The 21,247-nt window shown below is 31.6% G+C and overlaps 1 protein-coding gene across 10 annotated transcripts in view; it reads right to left on the bottom strand.

The window, feature by feature from the left end:
- Positions 1–1,340: 1,340 nt before the first annotated feature.
- Positions 1,341–21,247, bottom strand: part of LOC145668327 (transmembrane protein 245) — an 81,125-nt gene continuing 61,218 nt past the window's right edge. For 2 of the 10 annotated variants that reach the window (XR_014128013.1, XR_014128015.1), the window contains 4 exons: positions 21,141–21,245; positions 16,058–16,117; positions 9,099–9,244; positions 1,341–5,449 (listed from right to left, as the gene is read on the bottom strand). Coding sequence is in view for 5 of the 10 variants with exons in the window: in XM_081736067.1 (XP_081592193.1) it covers positions 5,362–5,449 (88 nt within the window). In the remaining 5 variants the exon portion in view is untranslated. The other 8 variants (XM_081736067.1, XM_081736070.1, XM_081736068.1 and 5 more) reach the window with 6 other exon arrangements.

The following is a 21,247-nucleotide window of genomic DNA, read 5'->3' as shown; positions in this document are numbered from 1 at the left end:
AGTAACAGTTCACGCATCAGACGTTGAGCATTCATCGTCACTGCTAGTAAAAACTGCAGATATTGCTAGAGTGGCGACCTCCATGTTAAATTACGATCGATTATGGCGTATATATACATACATACGGTAAGGGTTGTGGAAATATTGCAAGACTTATGACTTACCTTTGTAAAAATGAAATGAAATTTTTCAGTTTAACGTCCCACGGTTATGTTCGTTACGTTAAGAGAGAGAGGCGATTAAGGGAAGTGAATGATGATGGAATAAGAATGTGGGAGAAAGCGTGAGTATCCCAAGAAAACCCAAGGACACACGATGTTGTTCACCACAAACTTACTTGGCCGGGGATCGAGCCAGGGACCTTACGAGCGAAAGGTACGCGCTCTACCACTGAGCTACCGTGCCTCCCATGATTTACCTTTGTAAATTCATAAGTCTTGAGATTGGGACATTATAGTGATCGATTGGTTTGTATTTATGTCCTTTGTATGTAACGAAGCCATGGGATGAGATCAATTTAAAATACGATCTGAACCACTAAACTGCGTTTGATGTTCCTCCACTGGGAATCGGACCAGGGACCTTCTGTATCAAAGACGCGCGCGCCAGCCACTAGACCAAGGAAATAACTTCAGACATATTTTGTCGCTTTCTCATTTTGTTGATTCTTATACTCACCAGATCTTGTGGTGTTGGCAATATTTAGTGATGACAAATTCCAGGCTCTGCATTGAAAAAAAAATAAATCCATTACTCTTTCCCTTTCACATCTTGATGTATCATGTCAAAGAATATATTTAGGGGAAGAATCGCGCAGCTAAGTGCGAATTGCTATATTTTGTTCTAAATCCTTTATTCATCCACATCAACGTAAACATGATTATGAAATATCAGCAGATCACTATTATCTATAGATTATTTAAGAGGAAGAGATACGATGAAAATATAATAAACACTGGAATTCGTTTTACTTCAGAATTTCATTAAGTTCGCTGATTATATTTAGTTTTTTTTTTTTTTTTTTTTTTTTTAAATAACAGAAAATCTGTGGTTTTAAAGAAATATTACAAAATTAGGTTTAAAGAGAATTTTCATTATGAAGATAAAATCTGATAGTGTTTTTTAAAAAAAAAAATCGGTACCATTTATGACTTCTATCCGTTCTTTAGAACATTTAAACAATTACATTATCGAATTTAACATGATATAAACCGTAGAAGGTTAAAAGATATGTGTGTATTAGACAAGTAAAGAAAAATCTCTATTTGAAATATTTCACAACACAAAAGGATAAAATAGCAAATGCATTGAACTGAACAGAAACAAAATATAGTACGAAATTCTTTTAAAGCGTTTATTTTTCGTTATTGTGGTTTTGCAGTAATTGGTTTAATATTAGATATAATAAACAGATTATTTATGTATATACAGAATTGGGTGCTAAATTCAATAGCTTGTATATTTAAAGAAAACTCAAGCTTTTTTTTTTTTTACATTACTTCATATTTGGAAAAAAAAATCATAAATCATGTATACAACTTATGTCGGTAAAGTATGTTATAACAGGATGTTGCGCTGTGTTTGATACAGAATATAATGTACTTTTTTTTTTTTTTGTATTTTTTCTATTATGTTGATGCTGGTAACTTACATTGTAAAGTGAACGCAGAAGAATACAGTACAGGACGGTTTATTCAATTATATATACAAATGGCTATTTACAAGACTCGGATTTTCTTTTGATTTTCTTTTCATATCTACAAAAGTTGGTAAGACTGTCGGAGTGAAAGATTTGCTATTTCGCATCATTTAGCGACAATAGATAATTCGTTAAGTTCGATTCGTAGTTCTGTTATTGATATTTCAAAAAGTTTGATAAGTATGTGAAGTATTTAAGATAAAATACATTTTTTGTATCATTCGAATTGAGAAATTATAATTACATATAGTGTTCACGACCGCAACGCTACGGTATTCTTTTACATTAAGAGCAGACTACTTCTAGATTTCTGAAGTATTGTTCTTTTGAGATAATTTACATGTTATTATTTTACATTTACAGAAGTTAATACCATGTTTCCCTTTAAAAAAAAAAAAAAAAAAAAAAAGAAAGAAAGAAAAAAAGGCTCGAATATTTTTTCAGATTGCTCGTAATATAAGCTCTACACCTAAAATATGCCCTGGTAGTTGGAGGGCTTGAAACGGTTCATTTATAAACAATAAATGTATACAGATATATTTTTATATGTGTAAATAGATGAACTCTAATGGTCTTTTGGAAAAATAAAACAAATAAAAATAAATAAATAAATAAGACCTAATCTTATTTTCGGAGAAACATGGCAATAAAACCACATACTTTTTTTCTTTCGAATTTGGCACTGTAACTGAAACAATGGAAGGTTGAAGACAGTGATATTAAGATATTCCTCAAAAACGTTCATTTCGCGCTTGTTCCTGTGATTTAGTTATCAATGTACGTCATAGCACACATATATACATCCATATGAATTTTGAATCAGATATCAGGTAATGCAAAGCTAATGGTAAATAAATAAATGAATAAAATTTCCCCTTATCAGTCACTAGGTCAATAGATTCTCATCATTTGATGATCATATTAGTGAAAGGAAACTTAAAGCATCTCAACCCCTCCGGTACTAATCAAATACACTGGGGAACTGTACATATAGATTCCTTCACCTTTTTTATAGTGTAATACTTAACAAGGCCACAACTAAGACAGAGATATCAATACGAAGACATATTCGAAGTAACTGAAGCGTTCTTGAATTTAGTACCCAGTTCTTAACATTAATGATCCTGTTATTTTCACTAGCATTAAGATTTGCCGTAGGCCGAACACTAAGCTTTTATAATTTCCTCAGTGCTTTTCAACTATGTAGATTATATGCATACTTTCTTGTGTAGCTACAAACATTTATGATACATTTAAAATTTTATACAATTAGATATTACATAAATACAAAACACTTGATAATTCCACTATACATACTTACAAATAGTTTGAAAGACAGTCTGTACAGGAGAATTTTCTTTTACCATAACAATTAATTATGCAAAAAAACAGTTCAACATTACTAAAATATACGATTGAATTTCTTTTACATTTTAAATAATAGTTTTTACACTAACGTGAATGCCTAGTTAAAGGAATTCTGACAGTTATGAGTAATATTCGGGATTTAAAATAATGATACAAAATAAAATAAATGTGCTAGTAAAGATATATATAAAATTTATTAATTAGTTTGAAACACATCTACGTCTTTACTAAATATTTTACGATGCAATAACTTTGGCTTAACGAGATTTTGATTTAGAACAGGAATGTTTAATTCAAACAATGAAATAATACATACAAAGAAATGACTATAAAAATGTTTTCTTGCTGAGTTGAGAGGCGAGGTCTACTGGTAACCATAAGTGCAATTAATTTTGGTATCTCAGCTTTCTGTCACTAGTATTAATACTGTGTTTGTTCGAGATTTATTAATATTGTGTTTGTTCGAGATTTATCCTCACATTCATTCACATATACTATTTCACATTCACTCTTAAAAACATATACAGAAGAACATTTATCAGAAAATATCACTTTTCACTTGCAAAGCTTATAAAATACATTCTATCAAAATGTAAAATAACACACATACATATATATGTATCATAACAATGTATGACTTACAGCAAATAATAAATACGGCCTCGTAATAGCACAGTATCAAGTAGGATATGAATGTATACTTTAAAACATGCTAATGAAGCTGTTTGTTAGATGTAATTAATACGGCGTCCAAATAAATTTGTTTGCCAGTAAAAAACGTTAAATCTTGCACTATCGTAAAATTTTACTGTTAGTAGTAGTTGCAGTGGTAGATTTTTTGTGTATATTTCTTGTGTTTTAAAAATCTAGGGATTAAGCTGAAACTTTGACATTTTGTAAGAAAAATTACTTTAGTAAAGTTACAAATTCATTTCTTCGTTGCTCATATTATTATTATTATTATTATTATTATTATTAAAAACAGAAGTTAATATTCCCACAATGAAAGTATTAAGAACTTCTGCATTTTATTAGATATTATGTAATAATAATAATAATAGAAACTATCACGACTTAGACTTAGCAAATTATAGTTACTATCTAATATTTAGCTAAATACAAAGTAAAACAGTCTTAATACAACTAGTACGCAAATAAAAGAAAAATATGAATTTTACTCAAAACTTCACAGTGTAAGTTAAATAGCGAAAATAAATTTATTATTCGCACTAGCATAAAAGAAGAAAAACTTATTTAATGTTTATATTATAATTGTAATTTGATATCGTTGTCATAGTGAATGTTGTTGCCGAATAAATAAGAATATTTCTTCGATATATGTCTATTATTATAATATGTACGTATAGATACAAACATACGAAGAATTAATAAAATTAGTAAAAAAATTTACTCGCAAATATTTTTTTAATTCTTTAGAGATGTATGTTTTAAGGTATTATCCATAAAAAGAAAATACTTGCAAATTCTAGGGTATTCAGTATTATATACTTTGCTTAATCTTTTAAAGTGCAAAAGTTCCTGAGTTAAAAATACATGTAATTTTGTACGTCAAAAATTTAGTAAAAGTACCTATTCTGTTAGTGAGAAATAACAAATAAATTTTAATTGGTTCACACATCAATTACATATATGAATTATGTTAACATCAGTTACTTGCTAAATGATATTATTTTCTAATACTAAAATGATCTAGTATAAAATTTTAGAAAATTGGCTTTGAATAGGTATAATAGGGTCATTTTCGTGATAAATCTTTCAAGACATACTATTTAAACTTCAGTATGTTCATTGTCGACTTTTCTTACCCAATAGTAACGTAAGTGCATTTAAATTAAATGTTGTAAGTTCTATACTTAACATTTTACTTTATCAGCAATGAATTTACATATTAAAGCCATTAAATTGCAATAAAATAATTATTAGCACACATTAATTAGTAATTTGTAATTTTTATAAAAAAAATAAAATATTTTAAACGTACATTTATAGTTTACAAGCAAATATCTTTATAAGCAATCAATCACAGCGTGAAGGTAACTTGTAAAGGTACAACAGTAAAGGCACTCTAAGTAGCACAGTGAAGGAACGCGCTGTTATAGTAAATACCCAGTATTTTATCAAGCATTCCATGTTCTCACATGCAAAGAAGAAATATGTAGAAGACATTTTTCACAGACAAGCAACAAGTGTCTCAGCACAACAGCACTTAATAAATATTTTTACCCCAGAAGAATACTACATGCCATTCCAGACGAAACAAATACTACACTATGTTATTGGTAACTCATTAGTCGAGTTGATTCACTAAAGTCAACAGTTCTATCGCCCGTTGTCTTCAAAGGGACCTCAACACTTCCGTATCTGAAAGTGAAATACATAACACTCATAACTACAAACACACAATACTACTACTTCATTACATGGAGTTATGTTATGTATTAGAAAAAATCCCCTCGAGTAACAAAACATACCAAATTTTATTTTCTAAAGTAATCGGTAGTCTCAAAACTTCCTTGCTTTTCGCAGTCTACAATTAGTTTCTGTAACATGATAACGCTGCAGCCATTTCATCACGAAAAATGTGGCATTTTTGACGAATAATATTGTCAAGTTATATTTTCTCTTTAGAAGAATTCTCAAAAATATCTCGGGTAAAGCTTTTAAATATTGCATTTATTTTCTATCTAGAATTTTATTGTATGCAAAAATACTGGATCAAAACAGTCTTGTGGTATACCATTATTACAGAAATGTGTAGTTTTATCAAATATGATATTATTAGAATTAGGATAGTCTTAATTTAGTAAGCAAAAATACATTTACATATAATGGAATCTATTTTTAAAACTGTTGAAGGCAAGTATTAGAATGAAGGACTTCTGACATCTTAGGTAACTTCATGGAATGCGGAGCGGAATATTATGTATAATTTTGGGTTTTAAGAAACAGAAGATTAATAAGTATTTTCTACTTCAATTATTGGGCTAGCCAGAGATATAACATGGCTAGTATTGCTTATTTCTTTTTAGCTTTTCTGAAACGATTTCGTTAAATTATGTAAGAATAGGCATATCAATGTGCATTTTAACAAAAACTTGTTAAAGTTGGTGTAGTTTTATGAGGCCATTTAACTAGTGATGATGAAAGACAAAAAGCAAGAGTGTGAGAATATATTTTAAGAAAGGAAGATACGCATCTAAAGCAAGCGCACACACGCACACACACACACACACACATATATATATATATATATATATATATATAAACAAAAATGTCTAGTGTTTGGAGAAGCTTTGAAATTGCTACGAATATTTTCCGAAGTTTCGAATCGAATCTCTCGCTGGACAATATTCCACGGTCAAATACACCAGTTTAAGTTGACAGCAATCAAACCCGATTCGAAGGCGTCCTGTATTATGAGTTTCTTTCACAAAACCAAACGGAATTTTGCAGTGTATGCGGAAGACATTATCAGAAATTTTAAAGTTAAGATTTGTCCGATTTCTGTGTATTTGCTTATTTTAGAAAATAAAAGAGAAACTGCTGCAACCACACATGATATACTTTTCGCATGAAATAGCTAATTAACTCAAGATGTAACATCAACATTTATTTGGTACGAACCCACTTTTAAACTTTCTAATTAAACGCATGCTAGTCACAGTTTCTTACTTGGTAGAATATATGCTGAGTTAGTTATACGAGTTAATTTTGGCTAACACAATTTTTGTTCCAGAATTTAAAAACATGCAGCAACGTAATAAAATGTAACAAAAACTACAGTCAATCCATACAGAGGAAGATCATAAATAATTCTACAGTAATTTAATTTGATTACTATTGTTAAAAATGAATATAAATACAACATTATGTCTAAGTCAAGAAAACAGAAAGGAATAATAATTCCCAACACAATTCACGTTTACCTATATAAGAAGGCTCTTTGCGGAATATCACTCCGCACATACTCCTTCCATACGTATTCACTTGTTAATAATTTCGGAATAACTAGATTCTTTTGAATAAGGTTAACTACCTTTCACACATAGTTAACGTGTATCTCTTCGTGATCAAATTCATTCATTTATTTACCAGTTAACTAACGAACATATACGGAGTGGATATTTGTTTGTGCTCTAAACTATATGTCATAACTACTTGATTGAGAGTAGCATTAGTTCGATTTGCTAAGCAGATAAAGACCAGTATAAAAGAAAATCAATTCTTTCACTTATCTTCATCTGAATTCTTTCACTTATATTCATCTGATCATCCGTGAAGAACTGTTGTTTCCCCAGTTACACTTTTATGGTACACAGATCATAAACACAAATAAATATACATACGTTGTTGTTGTTTTGTTTGCCTATATTAATTTAGTTTTCTTTGAGATAGCGACAACGTAATTTTTTGTACAGTTTTGAAAACTGTAATTGATAATTTTGACAAAAGAATACGTAGGTGTTGGGCAGTAAATGTTTATTGTATATAACACACTCTGCAACATTAGGAGTTAGTTATTGGGATAGAGTCTGCGCAAATACGATCAAAAATTAATGCCTTTAATTTATTCATATGCAGAAGAATAGTATAGGTGTAACGATCAAGTTAAAAAGAAATATCTATGTTGTTACTGTTTAATTTTGTTTGTATATGCATATATGCACTTGTTATTATTAGTGAAGGGAAGAGGATCTCGAGCAATAAATGTCTACTGTATATAACATACTCTGCAATATTGGGAGTTATGTTTTCGCAATATAGCCTGTGTAAATAAACTTGATATTAATGGTAGATTGGATTATTGTTTACGTTATATGAACTTTGTAAGTGAAGGTTTTAATGCAAATAGATGTTACGAAGTGTAACATATTGGATAATTGATGTTATGACGTGTAACATGTTGGGTAATTAGTGTTACGAGATGTAACATATTGTATAACGGTTGATGGAACCTCTGAAGCAGATAAAAGAAAGTATTATTTGAGAATCTAGTTTGGTATACGTATGTTATTACATATTGGCTATGTTGCTTTCTTCAGCAACCATAGTTACACATAGTAACAAAACTAATACTTGTCCATAGTTCTTTTACTACCACTGATTTCATCTCTCTTCACACAAATATAATACTTATAAAATAAAATTACGGTGCATATTCCTAGTTTTGCTGTGACTGTGTATACACCGAAAGCTAGCGTAAGCAGCATACGTTACTAAAGAAACTGTCGTTCAGTGCAAACTATCTTTATCACTCACGTAGTAACATTTTTCAAGGTTGGAATACGAAAATTAGTGTTCCAATACAACAAATGTTTCAATACTTGCAAAATAAGTAGCATAAGTACGTATGTAACTTTTTATTATTTATACAATTCTTACCATTGTGTTTCCAGCTGATAGGAACTTGAAAGAAATAGCCCTCAACTTTCAATTACCAAATCAACACTGTAATTTATTTTGATACGTTTAATGATTATTAAATATTTTCCTACGATAGAAATGGTGATTCAAGCTTTTCAAAACATTCTATTACATGAATATATTGAAAAAAAAATGTATTTCGTTATGGGTAATGCGAGGAAAACGCTTCTTCAGTGTTCCTTTTATTCTTTTATTTTTACTTTCTCTTCCATACCTACATGTGTAAACACACAACTTTCAATTAAAAGTAGGCTTTTAATTTACTTTGAATTATTTCTATGACAGCGTGGTTTAGTGCAGTAGTTACCAATTCCTTTTTAACCGACAACATACTCTACTGAGCGCCCATGAGATCGCTTACTTCATATTTATTTATTTACAAACATATTTTACTAATGATAATATAAATTATAGTAGTATCAGACTTCTAGTGAAGTTCCTATGAAGCAGTGACTCTACGCAATACCGAACGATACTGCTCCTACTGGAAGTGTTGATTGGTAAAGTCTGTCTCAGATTTGAGATTCACTAATTACTAAATGATTTGTGATATTTCTTTTTTAAATTCATAAAGTTCGCGACATACCGGTAAGGAAGCACTGGCCTCGTTGGTTCAAGAAGAGCTCAGATTGGTTTAATCAATGGGGTTTTCTCCAGTAACATCTAGATACGGAAGCCCTGCACTGTACGCACGTCAAAGAACACTTCCTTCAAGTATCTTACTAGCTAGATCTTTAAAAAAAAAAAAAAAAAAAAAAAAAAAAAAAAAAAAAAAAAAAAAAAAGTAAAATTAGGGAAAAAGTTTTAATGAACATATCTAGAGTTTTAAACGACACGTTATCGAATTACCTTCTTGAGTATCCTGCATTTTGTTGCCTGTTAACTAAGATTTTTTTTTTAATTTAAAAAATAGATAAAAGTGTACAGTACGAGCGAGATGAAAATGCAAAGACAGAAAAGGAACATATAGATAATATCTGATGGAAAATATGGGTTTATTTCACTGCTTATAATTATGTAAAAGATCATTTAAAGACGATTGTAACAGAGCAATATACCTTATGAGAGAGAAACCTAAAGTTGAACAATTTCAGAAATTTACTGGATTTCTACTTTACGAAAGTTATTAATTAAAGATGTTGCAAAATAAAACCGTAGGAATATTCTGACAATTAGAGCACAACAAATACATTTCAGAAGATTCTTCTGTTCACCAATGTTTTAATGTTACTCCATCGATAATAGAAAGTTCCAGCGGTTGTGGCTGTATGCAATTGTTCTACATACAAATTATTTAAAAACATATATATTTACTTTAATTCATTGTTTTAAAATGGCACCGAATAAACATCATGGGCAAATAAAATGACAGAAGTTATTTAATTATTCTACTTTCTCTTCATCAAACAAAAATTGGGTTCCTATGCCAGAATGACATATGATTGACATGTAATTAATTTCTACTTCACCATCGCTTAGAAACTAAACACATTAATAAATTTACTTACTTAAACGAATCTTCCATGTTATCGATTACTTATCTTTTACCAAATCAAACTTCAAGTATTTATCCTATTTCCACAGCAATATATATAAAAATAAATCCAGAACCCAAGCCAAACTTCCCAACACACATATGAAACCCCGATAGAGTTAAAGGAAACATAAGCAGTTCACCTTACAAATATTCAGTAATTAGAAATCTAACTTAACACCCACAAGCCATGCATTTCCCTACATACAATACTATTCACTATGCTCCCATCACAATAAAAGAAATACTACGAAAAATTAGAAGGAAAATAAAATTAGTTTCATTTTGTAGTAAATTCCACACACCATTATATATTTATTAGATATAATTGCAGTCATTAAAATTACTTCACATTTCAACATCTTTTACTTGCATAGGCTAAGAAAAACACATTATTCAACAAAGAAATATATACATAGGTACAACAGCATTTATACTCAATCATATTATCATACGCATTCTGCAACTATTGGCAGATCACTTGCCGCAACTGAGAAGCGTTCATGCTCCACGGTCTTCACTAACCTCTTTGTCTTCAATTACGATATTTCTGTTTTGATATCGTCCATAAATGTAGCCATCTTTGCCCCCTCCCTCTCTCTCCTGCCACCATACTCTTTACCACGTCCCTCATGATACAGTTCCTTCTCAGCTAATGTCCCAACTAGTTTCCTTTCTTCTTTCCAATTACATCTAAAATTATTCTTTTCTCCCCCAATATTTCTAACACCCTTTCCTTTGTTTTCAGCTCGACCCAGGTAATTATCTCCATTCTTCTCCATACCCACATTTCGAAAGCTTCTAGCCTTTTTAAAATCGTTTTTGCTTAATGTCAATGTTTCTGTCCCATACAGTACAATACTCTACACGTAGTATTTTAGGAGTCTTTGTCTCAACTCTTTATTCAAGGACTCACTAAACAGAGTTTTCTTCTTTCTAAGTGATTCTTTCGTCAATCCTATTCTTGCTTTTATTTACGTTTGCACTTCATATATTATCACTAATCACATTACCTAGGTATCGAAAACTAGTCACCTGTTCTATTTTCTTCCTTTCTACTTCTATTTGACACAGATCACTTTGTTCCAACTACCATGGCTTTTGCCTTTCTACCATTTATTTTCATTCCATATTCTTCACAGCTCTCTCTAGAAGTTTTCTGACGTCTTATTTATTTTCTTTTCAGATTCTGCAACAAGCGCCGTATTATCTGCAAAACTTCATTTTACTTACTACCGAAATGTCTTCATCTTGTAGGCTCTTTCTCTCTATGTCTTCTAGATAGATATTAAATGAAGTCGGCGAGAGACAACATCTCCATCGAACTCTCCTTCCAATCGCACTCTCCTTTGTCATTCCTTTTCTTATTCTAACAGTTGTTGGTTCCTATGTAAGTTTCTTATGAGACTTCGATCTTTCCATTCCAACCCATCTAATTTAGAACGGCCAACAACAATTTCCATATTTTTAATAAATTTGATTGGTATATTATCTATTTCGATTGCCTTTCCATTTCCAATCTTGGATATAGCTTTTACAAACTCGTCCCGAAGAATATTAGACCCTTTACCATCTCGCATACTTCATTTTCTACTTCAATACATAGATTACGTGGTTTACCCTACTATCGTATAACTCCTCAACATATTCTTTCCAACATCCTACGACTTTACTTCTCTCGCTGACTACCTTCCCATTCTTGTTTTCTAAACCATCGTGATCCCCCTGTTTCCTCTGCAGTTCAATAGATTTCACCTCCTTGTACATTTCCTATTTCCCAATTCTTTTTAATTCTTCTTTCCTCATATTTTTTTTTGTGAAACTCTTCCCTTGCTCTTGTTTTTCTTCGTAACTCGTTGTTAAACTTCCCGTACATCTTTTCGCCCTTTCATGTTCTGTAACTCGTGATTTCTTAGGTGTTTTGTGTTTGCGGAAACCTACTATAATACTTCCTCTGCAGGCTGCTATATGCAAAATTTAATATGTTTTCAACATTTGTTACTACTTGTACCTAACCTTCTTCGTTTGAGTACTTTTCTTCGAAGTTTTCTATGAAGATATTTCTTACTTCCTCGTTTTTCAACTTTTAAGTATTCAACTTACTGTTATTTACTTTTCTTATGGTTACATTTTCCAGCTGAATTTTCACTTCGGCCAGCACAAAGTTATGGTCTGAGAAATTGTCCGCCCGGGAAGGGTCTTCGCGTTCTTCAAGCTATTCCGATACCTGTTCTAAATCATAACATAGCCTATTTGATATCTTCGTCCGTCTATTGAGGATTTCCATGTATATCTTCCCCTCTTGTGCTAACTGAGCCAACTGTTGCCAATCACTAGTGAATTCTGTCTACAGAAATTGACCAGTTTCTCTCCTAAATTTCCTTTCGCCTAATCCTAAATTACCTTCCTGTTCTTCTCCCACAACTCCATTGAAATGTGCCATTAAGATTACGAACTCATCTCTTTTCTCCCTTTTGTCTATAATTTTTTCTATTTTCTTATAATGATCCTTAGCTTCTTCAGTTGCATGCAAAGTGGTCGGCATGTAGTCTATATCGCCATTAAATCCTTCTCTTTTTACCTTAAAGTCTTAATGTCATAAATCTGTCATCAACAAATTTACTTTCACTATGTTCTCTTTTAAGGACTTACCAAGAACTATTATCACAGTATATAACCTAGTAAATTTAATTCGTATTGTTAGAGCTTACAATTACTTTCTGCCTTTTTATCTTCCCTATTTCTTAAAATAACTATCTGAGCATTTTAAAATTATTGATTGATTATAGATATTCAATGTTTGTCTTAATTTTGCTTTACTGTCGCAAAATAAATGATAGAACTGACTTAATTCAATGTGATATTTGCGCATCTTATCTTACTACATCACAATGGACGATAATTCTGGGGACCAATTAATATTAATTAAATCCAAAACAATCAGTACTTCCCCATTTAGAAGTTACTATGTTATACGCAACAGAGACACATTATATAATATCAACTTTCTGCAGGACTCCTTATCTTCAGTAAACGCTGCTAGAACATATAGTGCACAAGATCTAACATGAATCAATTTCAACTTTGTTATTCTTTCTTTATTCTGACATAATGATGTCGAAGTTTGGAACACATAAAGCCTATATTATGATAAATAGTTCTTATATCCGACTCTTGGATACGGTTTTACCGCATTAAAAGCTTTAAAATCATCCAAGCAGAAAGATTTGAATTTCATTATTGACAATCTATGCAGCTTTCAATAAGAGCTATGAAACTAATGTTATTGAAATTCTTCTAAGTTTCACAATATTACTACGGATTTCACGCTATTACTATTTATTTTCCAGTTGCTGACTGATCTGTACACTAGTAATAGTTCATCTTCGTGTAGAAGTTTTGAAAACTTTTCATGTCTCCCCACACATTTTATTTATATACTTATTACTGAGTAGAATTCCTTTTCAGAAATGCTTACAGTTGCTCAAAAGAGAACTTTTCCATTTATAAAATATGTAACTAATAATAGGGTCTAGGTGAATATATACCGTAATGTACAGTGCGGTTTAAAAATAATAAATGTCCGTTCTATTATATTTACAGACAGAATTATTAAGCAAATATGAAACACATTAAAACGTTTTAATTATGAAACGTTAAGAGATTAATATTAGAAATATAAATGCATATTGTTTCTGAAAGAGACAAGTTTAATCATGCACAATTAGAACAACTTTACTAAAGTAATCTTAATATATTCGAATTAAAACTTATCATCAAAACGACAGGCAGTCAAAAAGTTTCCGACTAAGGAATGAAATGGTAAACGAAGAATTAGGAGTAAGATTATGTACGCAATGAAATGATGGAAAACTTAGCATGTTAGAAAGCGGCTACAATAGAACTGGATATGTCATGGTTGCATTTCTTGATATCAATGGTATCCTGCCGGTATCATGTTTAGCCTTGCAGTATCACTAATGTTCAGTGAGAGTTAGACGTAAGTCCTGGTTAATCAGCGCAATGTCGTGGTTCAAACAATGTGCAAACATCATATGAAATACAGCAAATCTGATTAAAGAATGCTATTGGCCTTGCAGTATGTTTACACTGAAAATGTACAACGAAATTTACAACATACGATCGGTCTTATCCGACAAGCGGCACAGAGGACAAGTTTTATATCAGACAACGTACTGACCCGCGCATCGCTTACTGTACAATTTCTCGCCGATAAATGCTTCCTGTCTTCACTTAGCCACACTACTTTCCAAATTTAGCTCAGCAATGTTTTGCTGTTTTCTGCTCTGAAAATGGCCTTCAAGAACACGTTTTGAAACCATGGAGAACATAAGATCGAATGCATCGCCAAACTCCAAAAGAATCCATATATACCAGTTCCCTCGTTTTCATCCTATGAAGTTGGGAATCCGTCCGCTGACCATAGTAGATACTTATTTATCGCTCTGTCTTCTTACTTCTAGAATACAAACAAGTCTACAAACTTGGTTCCAAATTCTAGAGTGAACATAGTACTTGCAAACCAATTATTATTATGCAACTGCTGAATAGATTCTATACGAGAAGATAAGAATAAATGTTTAATATATTAGTTTTATTACTTCGATAAAATTTACATGAAACCTAACTTTGCTTTAGATATCGGACAATAGACATCGGATTAAGAATATAAAATATGATAACCCGGTCGGGTCCGATTCAAATTATCAATTCATAGCTTCTGATGATTCGAGTCTATAAAGCTATAACAAACATGAAATTAATCCCAATAGTTAACTTACGTTTTATGTTTCTAGATGAGTAAATATTTACTTGCTTTTGTTTTCGAAGCTTCCTTAAATATGTCGGCAGACTTCTAATTAAATATTTTTGATATTTTTCTTTATATACTGTATATGGTATTTATATATTTAGTTATGAATTTTTTACTTTTTCAACAATTGTTTACCTTTTTTGCATTTTTGTTTATTTTTTAAGTAATAATTGTTTTTCTTTTTCCTATTTGAAGTCAAAATTGCATACAATTTTAGAACGTTCTTGCCAGTTTTATGTTTCAAGAGGTTTAAATTCATAGTACTAAATAACTGCATTGATTATAAAAGGACGTGGAACAAAGTTAAAATAATAATAAAAGACCATTCACGTAGAATGATACTAACATTTAATTATAAAACTATTAGAACATCAACTTGAAAACGAAAACTTCCTGTAATGACGCTGAAAGCGATTTATTACATACATGAAGCCTTTCACGTGGATTTCCAACATTTGCAGGATCGATGGAATAAGTATGTGTGCGTGTATGAAGTCCTAATGTGAAGCAAAATGATAAGCAAGCGCTGTCGTATGTATATCACTACAGAACTATACCACAAGTTCGGAAACTTCTTGATTACCCTCGTTTATACGTTGTATCAGATATAACAAATATAAAATTAAATGCTGACAAAAAGTATTGCAAAAATAAGAACACTTTCAATTAAAAAAAAAAAAAAAAAACGATTTATTAAAAAGAAAAGATATATGAATAGTGGTTTATCTAAAACTTGACACCTAGAGAGGAATCAAAAGAGTAACAAAATGTCATTAAAACAAAAAATAAAAATGGAATACTATTTACAAAATGGAGGATATTAAACTTATACTACAGGATTCAGAGAAACCACCCCAAACACGAGTGAAGGTGTGATACGCTGACATCCCCTTAATGCAGATAACACAATTAAGTAACTGTCATGACAATCATACGACTGCCTAACGTCATGAGATCAATTCAAGTAAATTTTACATTTTGTTTAAAAAATTTCCCTCGACAATATTACTGACAACTTTTACTTGTCCTTCTGCAATATTTCAGGCGGCAAGAAAAGAGAAAACGAAATTTTAAAATGCATATTCCTCGTGCCAGTACATGAGAATAAAATATGTACAAAATAAGCGTGCTGCCTGTTTCCACAAAGCAGAAAGACAATAAAAAATGTAATACCTACCTAAGTTATAATTAATTGACAAAGTGAAGACGAAAGACTTCTTAAATAACAGTATCCATCCTAAAATGCATACAAATATCAATTAAGTATAGTAAACTAAATAAGGGAAATTAAAAACGTGCGATCCAAATTTCAATCATTCAATGATATGTCAAGTTTAGTTTATCAAACATCTATGTTATTCTGGTAGTATTATTCATGAATAATACCTTTAAGTACAATGTGTTCGGAGACAACACTTTCGAAAATGAATCATCACATGAAAATATTATAAATTAACATAGAAGCATGTGTCATTTCGGAAATGTAGCATGCCGGAACTTGCTTAGAACGATAAAAATAAAGGTCCGTAACTCGAGAACGGAATGTCTGATGAAGGTCGGCTAAAACAACATAGTATTTGAAGCCTTGATTTCATGTGCTAGTTGATGTGGAACAGGGACGGCAACAGGATTAGCCTCGAAGCACAGAATATTCTTCTTCTTCTTCTTCTTTTTTTTAAAAGTCAATTTCATACGCACTGATATTTAATATTTTTCATGTGACGACTCATTCTTTGAAGATTTTTGATGGCATTTCCGGACACACTGTACAACAAATCCAGTTTGTAAAAGGTATAATATAAACAAAATAGGCAAGAATTCAAGATGTTTGAACTAATTAAAAATAAAAAATTAAATTACATTCTGCTCAAATGGATATACTAGAATCAAACAACCATATCACATGATTCGGTTTTGCAAGCTAGCCATTATTTTTGTTAATGACTTTTTCTCTTACAGTAGTACTTATAATTACTTAACAAACGTAATATCGGAAATTTACTACAAAAGTTACACCTTGCAGAGAGATCTAAATGAATTATTACATCACCGTTATTATAAATTCTCACTTTTAGCATCCTGCCAAGCCCTAATGTTTACATGGCCTTTTCAAGGACTTCTTTTACTCCATTTTTTTTTTCATTATAGATCATTTTTCTGCATCTTTATACAGCCCTTTGTACTTAATCCTGCCATTTTCTTCTTTCCTTGATCTTCCTCGAGACAATCTTTGGTCACTTTCATGAACAGAAATTTCTTAAATAACAGTCTCTTCAGTTTCCCTACACTCCATACCAATGTAGTATAGGTTTTTCTACCTTTCTCAGGTGCACACTTAGTTGAATGTATTTCTGATGAGATTATTTCTTATTCACTGCTTTTTGGTCAATTCTTTCAGAAAATGTTTCTTAGGAATTTCCTTGCATCTGTCCTACTCTCTTTCGAGGTCCCAATCCAGGTTATTGCAGCGTAAGTTATTATGGATCAAAAGTTCCTGTTATACAGTAGCAGTTTAGCTTTCCTACGTATCTTATATCACACATTTCATAGTTTGATAAAAATTCTTCTCCTTCCTGTAGTCTTTTTACTGAGTTCTTCCTTCATTCAGCTATCCGCCCTCACTTCCAAACGTAGGTATTTGGAACTTTCTGATATTTCCAAAGGTTTCTTCTTACAATTTTACAAGCAGAATGTACGTCTCAGTGAGGAATATGTGTATGTCACAGAGAGGAGAATACAATCTGGTATTTAACAGTGTTTTTACTTCATATATGGTAAATAAATAAAAATTACCAATTATCATTGGTAACGAATGACATACTCTTTTAGGACTACAAAAATTTATTTTTCGAAAAGTACGCATGAGAATTCACTCTCAAGCATCTCACTTTGTTCAGCTCCGCGTCATTTACCGATTGACATACGCTTCATCTCTGTACATTATAGTTATACAAAAATTGAAGTTTAACACGTTCGCTGTGGCAGTGTAAAACTGAGTTTGGATCTTAGTGCTATACGAGTCAAATCTTACTTTGAGCTTCTCTCCACAGATGATGGCACGGTATTTCAAATTCACATACTCAACCATCTGTTAACAGAATCTGAAGCTACATTACGCCGAAGCAGGACGCGTCACCGGTGACTCATGTAGTACGTCGATGCTGGTAATGTTAAAAATCTGTACAAACGAAAATACCACAAACGCACAGGGGTAATACAATGCATAGAACAGCACCGCACAGAAATGAAGTATTGCACGAGCCACCGGTGACTTGTAACGCAGTGAACGTGTTAACAGTTAATCATAACTTTAGGCTATATCTCACTAAACATACTGTGTCTTGCAGTCTTGCTAGTGCCATAATGAAGTTTTATGAGTATCAGTCTCATTTTCATACGTGTTGTAATTACCGTACAACATGACTCTTGGTTTATACGGAGACCATATTGTTCTGTACACTTTGTCCTAAGCATCCAGTTGCCTTTGTGCTTCTTCAGATTCTCCCCAAATCATTACATATGCAAATATAAACATGTTTCTATTTCTTTGCTGATTCTGTCTTCTATCACGACATTCTCTCTTGTAGTGATAGAGGCAACTTCTATAAGGAAGAATAACAAGGAAAGGTTTCTTTACATCTAACCCAGCAATCAGTAGAGAATTAATCGAACTGATTTCAAACCTATACGAAGTCCCAGCTACGTACCAGCTGCTGACCTATGATTGCCTAAAAAACATTAAATCACTGCAGCACAACTACTCCAAGCGTCTCGGTGAGTATCTCGCTTGTGAATATAGAACAAATGCTACTCAGATACGTGAATGCTGGGGTTTCCTTATCGAAGGCTTTTACAAATTGTTTAATGATCCCAGCTTAATATGGAGTAGAGGAGTATACTTTGCGAGGCTTACTTTGGGAGGTTTACCTTTTGCGAGGTTTACTACTGCTGAGATTTTACATTTTGCGTTCCCATGATAAAATTTATAAGTAATAGCCAGTCTTTCTAGCTGTAGTGTGCATTATTCCCATGATAAAATTTATAAGTAATAGCCAGTCTTTCTAGCTGTAGTGTGCATTAATGTTCCTGCTATCCCAGAGGCTTGGGTAGCAGTAAAACGTCGTACAACCTTCTTACAGACCATTAGTAATAAGCTGAAAGACAACAATGACCCAGTCATAGTCAAATCAAGTATTTAAAATATTTGGGAGATTTAAGGCATAAGTTAACAAAACGGTATGAAAATTATTTCCTCTTTCCTCATTAGCTTCCACACCTATATCACACTGAATAACAATGTAATTTTTTAGTTTATCATCCAGTGTTACTAAGTAGTACTGAACTTCTTATTGACTAATACGACTGTATAAATTATAACTGCTGAGGCAACAACCATCATTGCAGTTCATTGATAAGACACTCTCCGCCAAATAGTTGACTCATACTGAATGTGAAATTTGAAACGGCAAGTTATCATCAACCTTACACTTTGCAATCTAATACGTGCAAGTGCTACTGCAAATATGGATAAAAATATTGTTCTTTCAAAGGAGAGTGAGATATGGTCATTCTTTCTTATTTATTATTTTTTATTTTGGATACAGGTATATACAACGACATTTTAATTTGAGGGAGGCTAAAGATTACGAAATACACTAATCGTGAATTAAGATATTCTTCGTGATTTTTTTTAAAGCATGGGAACATTCTGATTTAAATATTTGCTGAAATTAGGATCGCACGATATTTGGAAATTACATAATTCTTACTCAATCTAATTCAAATGTTCAAGTTTGAATGTAAGTACATATTATATATGTTAAGTACGCATTTACAGACACATTTAATTAAGCACTCACTTATTAACAACATGCTATACTTACCTGGTTTGTATTATGAATTGACAAACTCCATAATAGCAACTAACTGATCGGAACATATTTTTCGTAAGTTGAATATACTAATGACTACTTAACGAAGTTCAATGGATTACAGGAATTATCTTGTCCTTCAATTACTAGCAACTTCACTCAACCTACTTGCACTCAATATCGTTATACATATAATACATATAATATTTCTGTATTTCTAAGATTGTTTGATGCTCCTCTTTTAGCTTCTTCGCGACACTTATCACACAAGTTTTAAGAAATAACAGAGTGATAAATATATACGATTTACTAAAACTTTATGTCACAGTATGTCCATATTGGTGCGATTTTATTTGCAGTGCTGAAGTTTTGAAACTAACAGGATATAGTATGTTTTAAACAAAGATCAAGGGTAAAATATACATAAATGCTGTACAAGAATAGAAGGCAACCACAAATTTATTGAATGATAGAAATGTAAGATTAGAAACCACGATCAACAGCAAATACAAATGACTTCGATTTCAAATTAAAAAGCAAATTGGGAAAGAAACGGCAAGGAAGCTTCAAAAATGTGAAAAATTACGATAGGTTTGACCTATTCGGAACAGCAAAGTAAATGTTGTCCTCTTGCTTCCTGCCTTGAGTGTGATAAAGAATCATTACCTATCTCATATGGGAAATACTAAGCAAATGATTTCAACTTTTATAGAAAAAAAAAAAATTACAAGACGGAAGTAATTGTTGAGAAGACGTGGTTGATAGCAGAAACGAAAGTAAGCTTCAATAAAGAAAACAACGGTCGTCTACCAACCTCATTCCTTCATTTCTTGTATGTTGCAGAATACTGCATACATTCAAGCAAAATATTACAATTTCTCTACGTATTTTTTTTACAAGGTTTCACTTCCATCATATTACTGATGTGTTCAGAATGTTCTTCACTGAATTCAAATCAATTACAAGGTTGAGTTAAGATAATGAAGATTTGTATTCGTTTAATTTTTTGTGAAGATCTGTCAGGATTTTAAATTCTTAATTAACTTATTATTAATAAAGCACCCGCCATCGGAAGGTATTTTATTTTACAAACATTAACAATGGGAGGTCGAAAGTAATTTTCAGAAGGAAACGGCCAGGATACCATTTCAGCATGACCCAATTAGACCTAACAAAAAGCTGAAAAAACAAATTCGAATCTGGAATGAAGCATGATAATGACTTCAACTCCTAAAGTGCGAAAAAAAATCCTCCACCTTTACGTCAAGCAGACGTGGTAATGTGCAGATTGATTTCTACGAAAGTGATTTGAATGTGTTAATGAACAGCTGCAAATATGACTCATTAAATAAATGCGAAAGAAATATATAAAAGGGGGGTGAGCATTACCATTAACTCCATTATCCAATCTTTCATGAATCAATTATGTAGAGCGCACTTCGTGTATTTGTTTCTCCTGTACACTGTCTTGAAGGAAGATATGTATAGACCAAGCT

The sequence above is a fragment of the Thermobia domestica genome, chromosome 13 (genome assembly GCF_964235325.1).
Source record: "Thermobia domestica chromosome 13, izTheDome1.hap1.1, whole genome shotgun sequence".
Lineage (NCBI taxonomy): Eukaryota > Metazoa > Arthropoda > Insecta > Zygentoma > Lepismatidae > Thermobia > Thermobia domestica.
The sequence above is the reverse complement of the archived record's forward strand: the minus strand, read 5'-3'. Positions and strand labels throughout refer to the sequence as shown.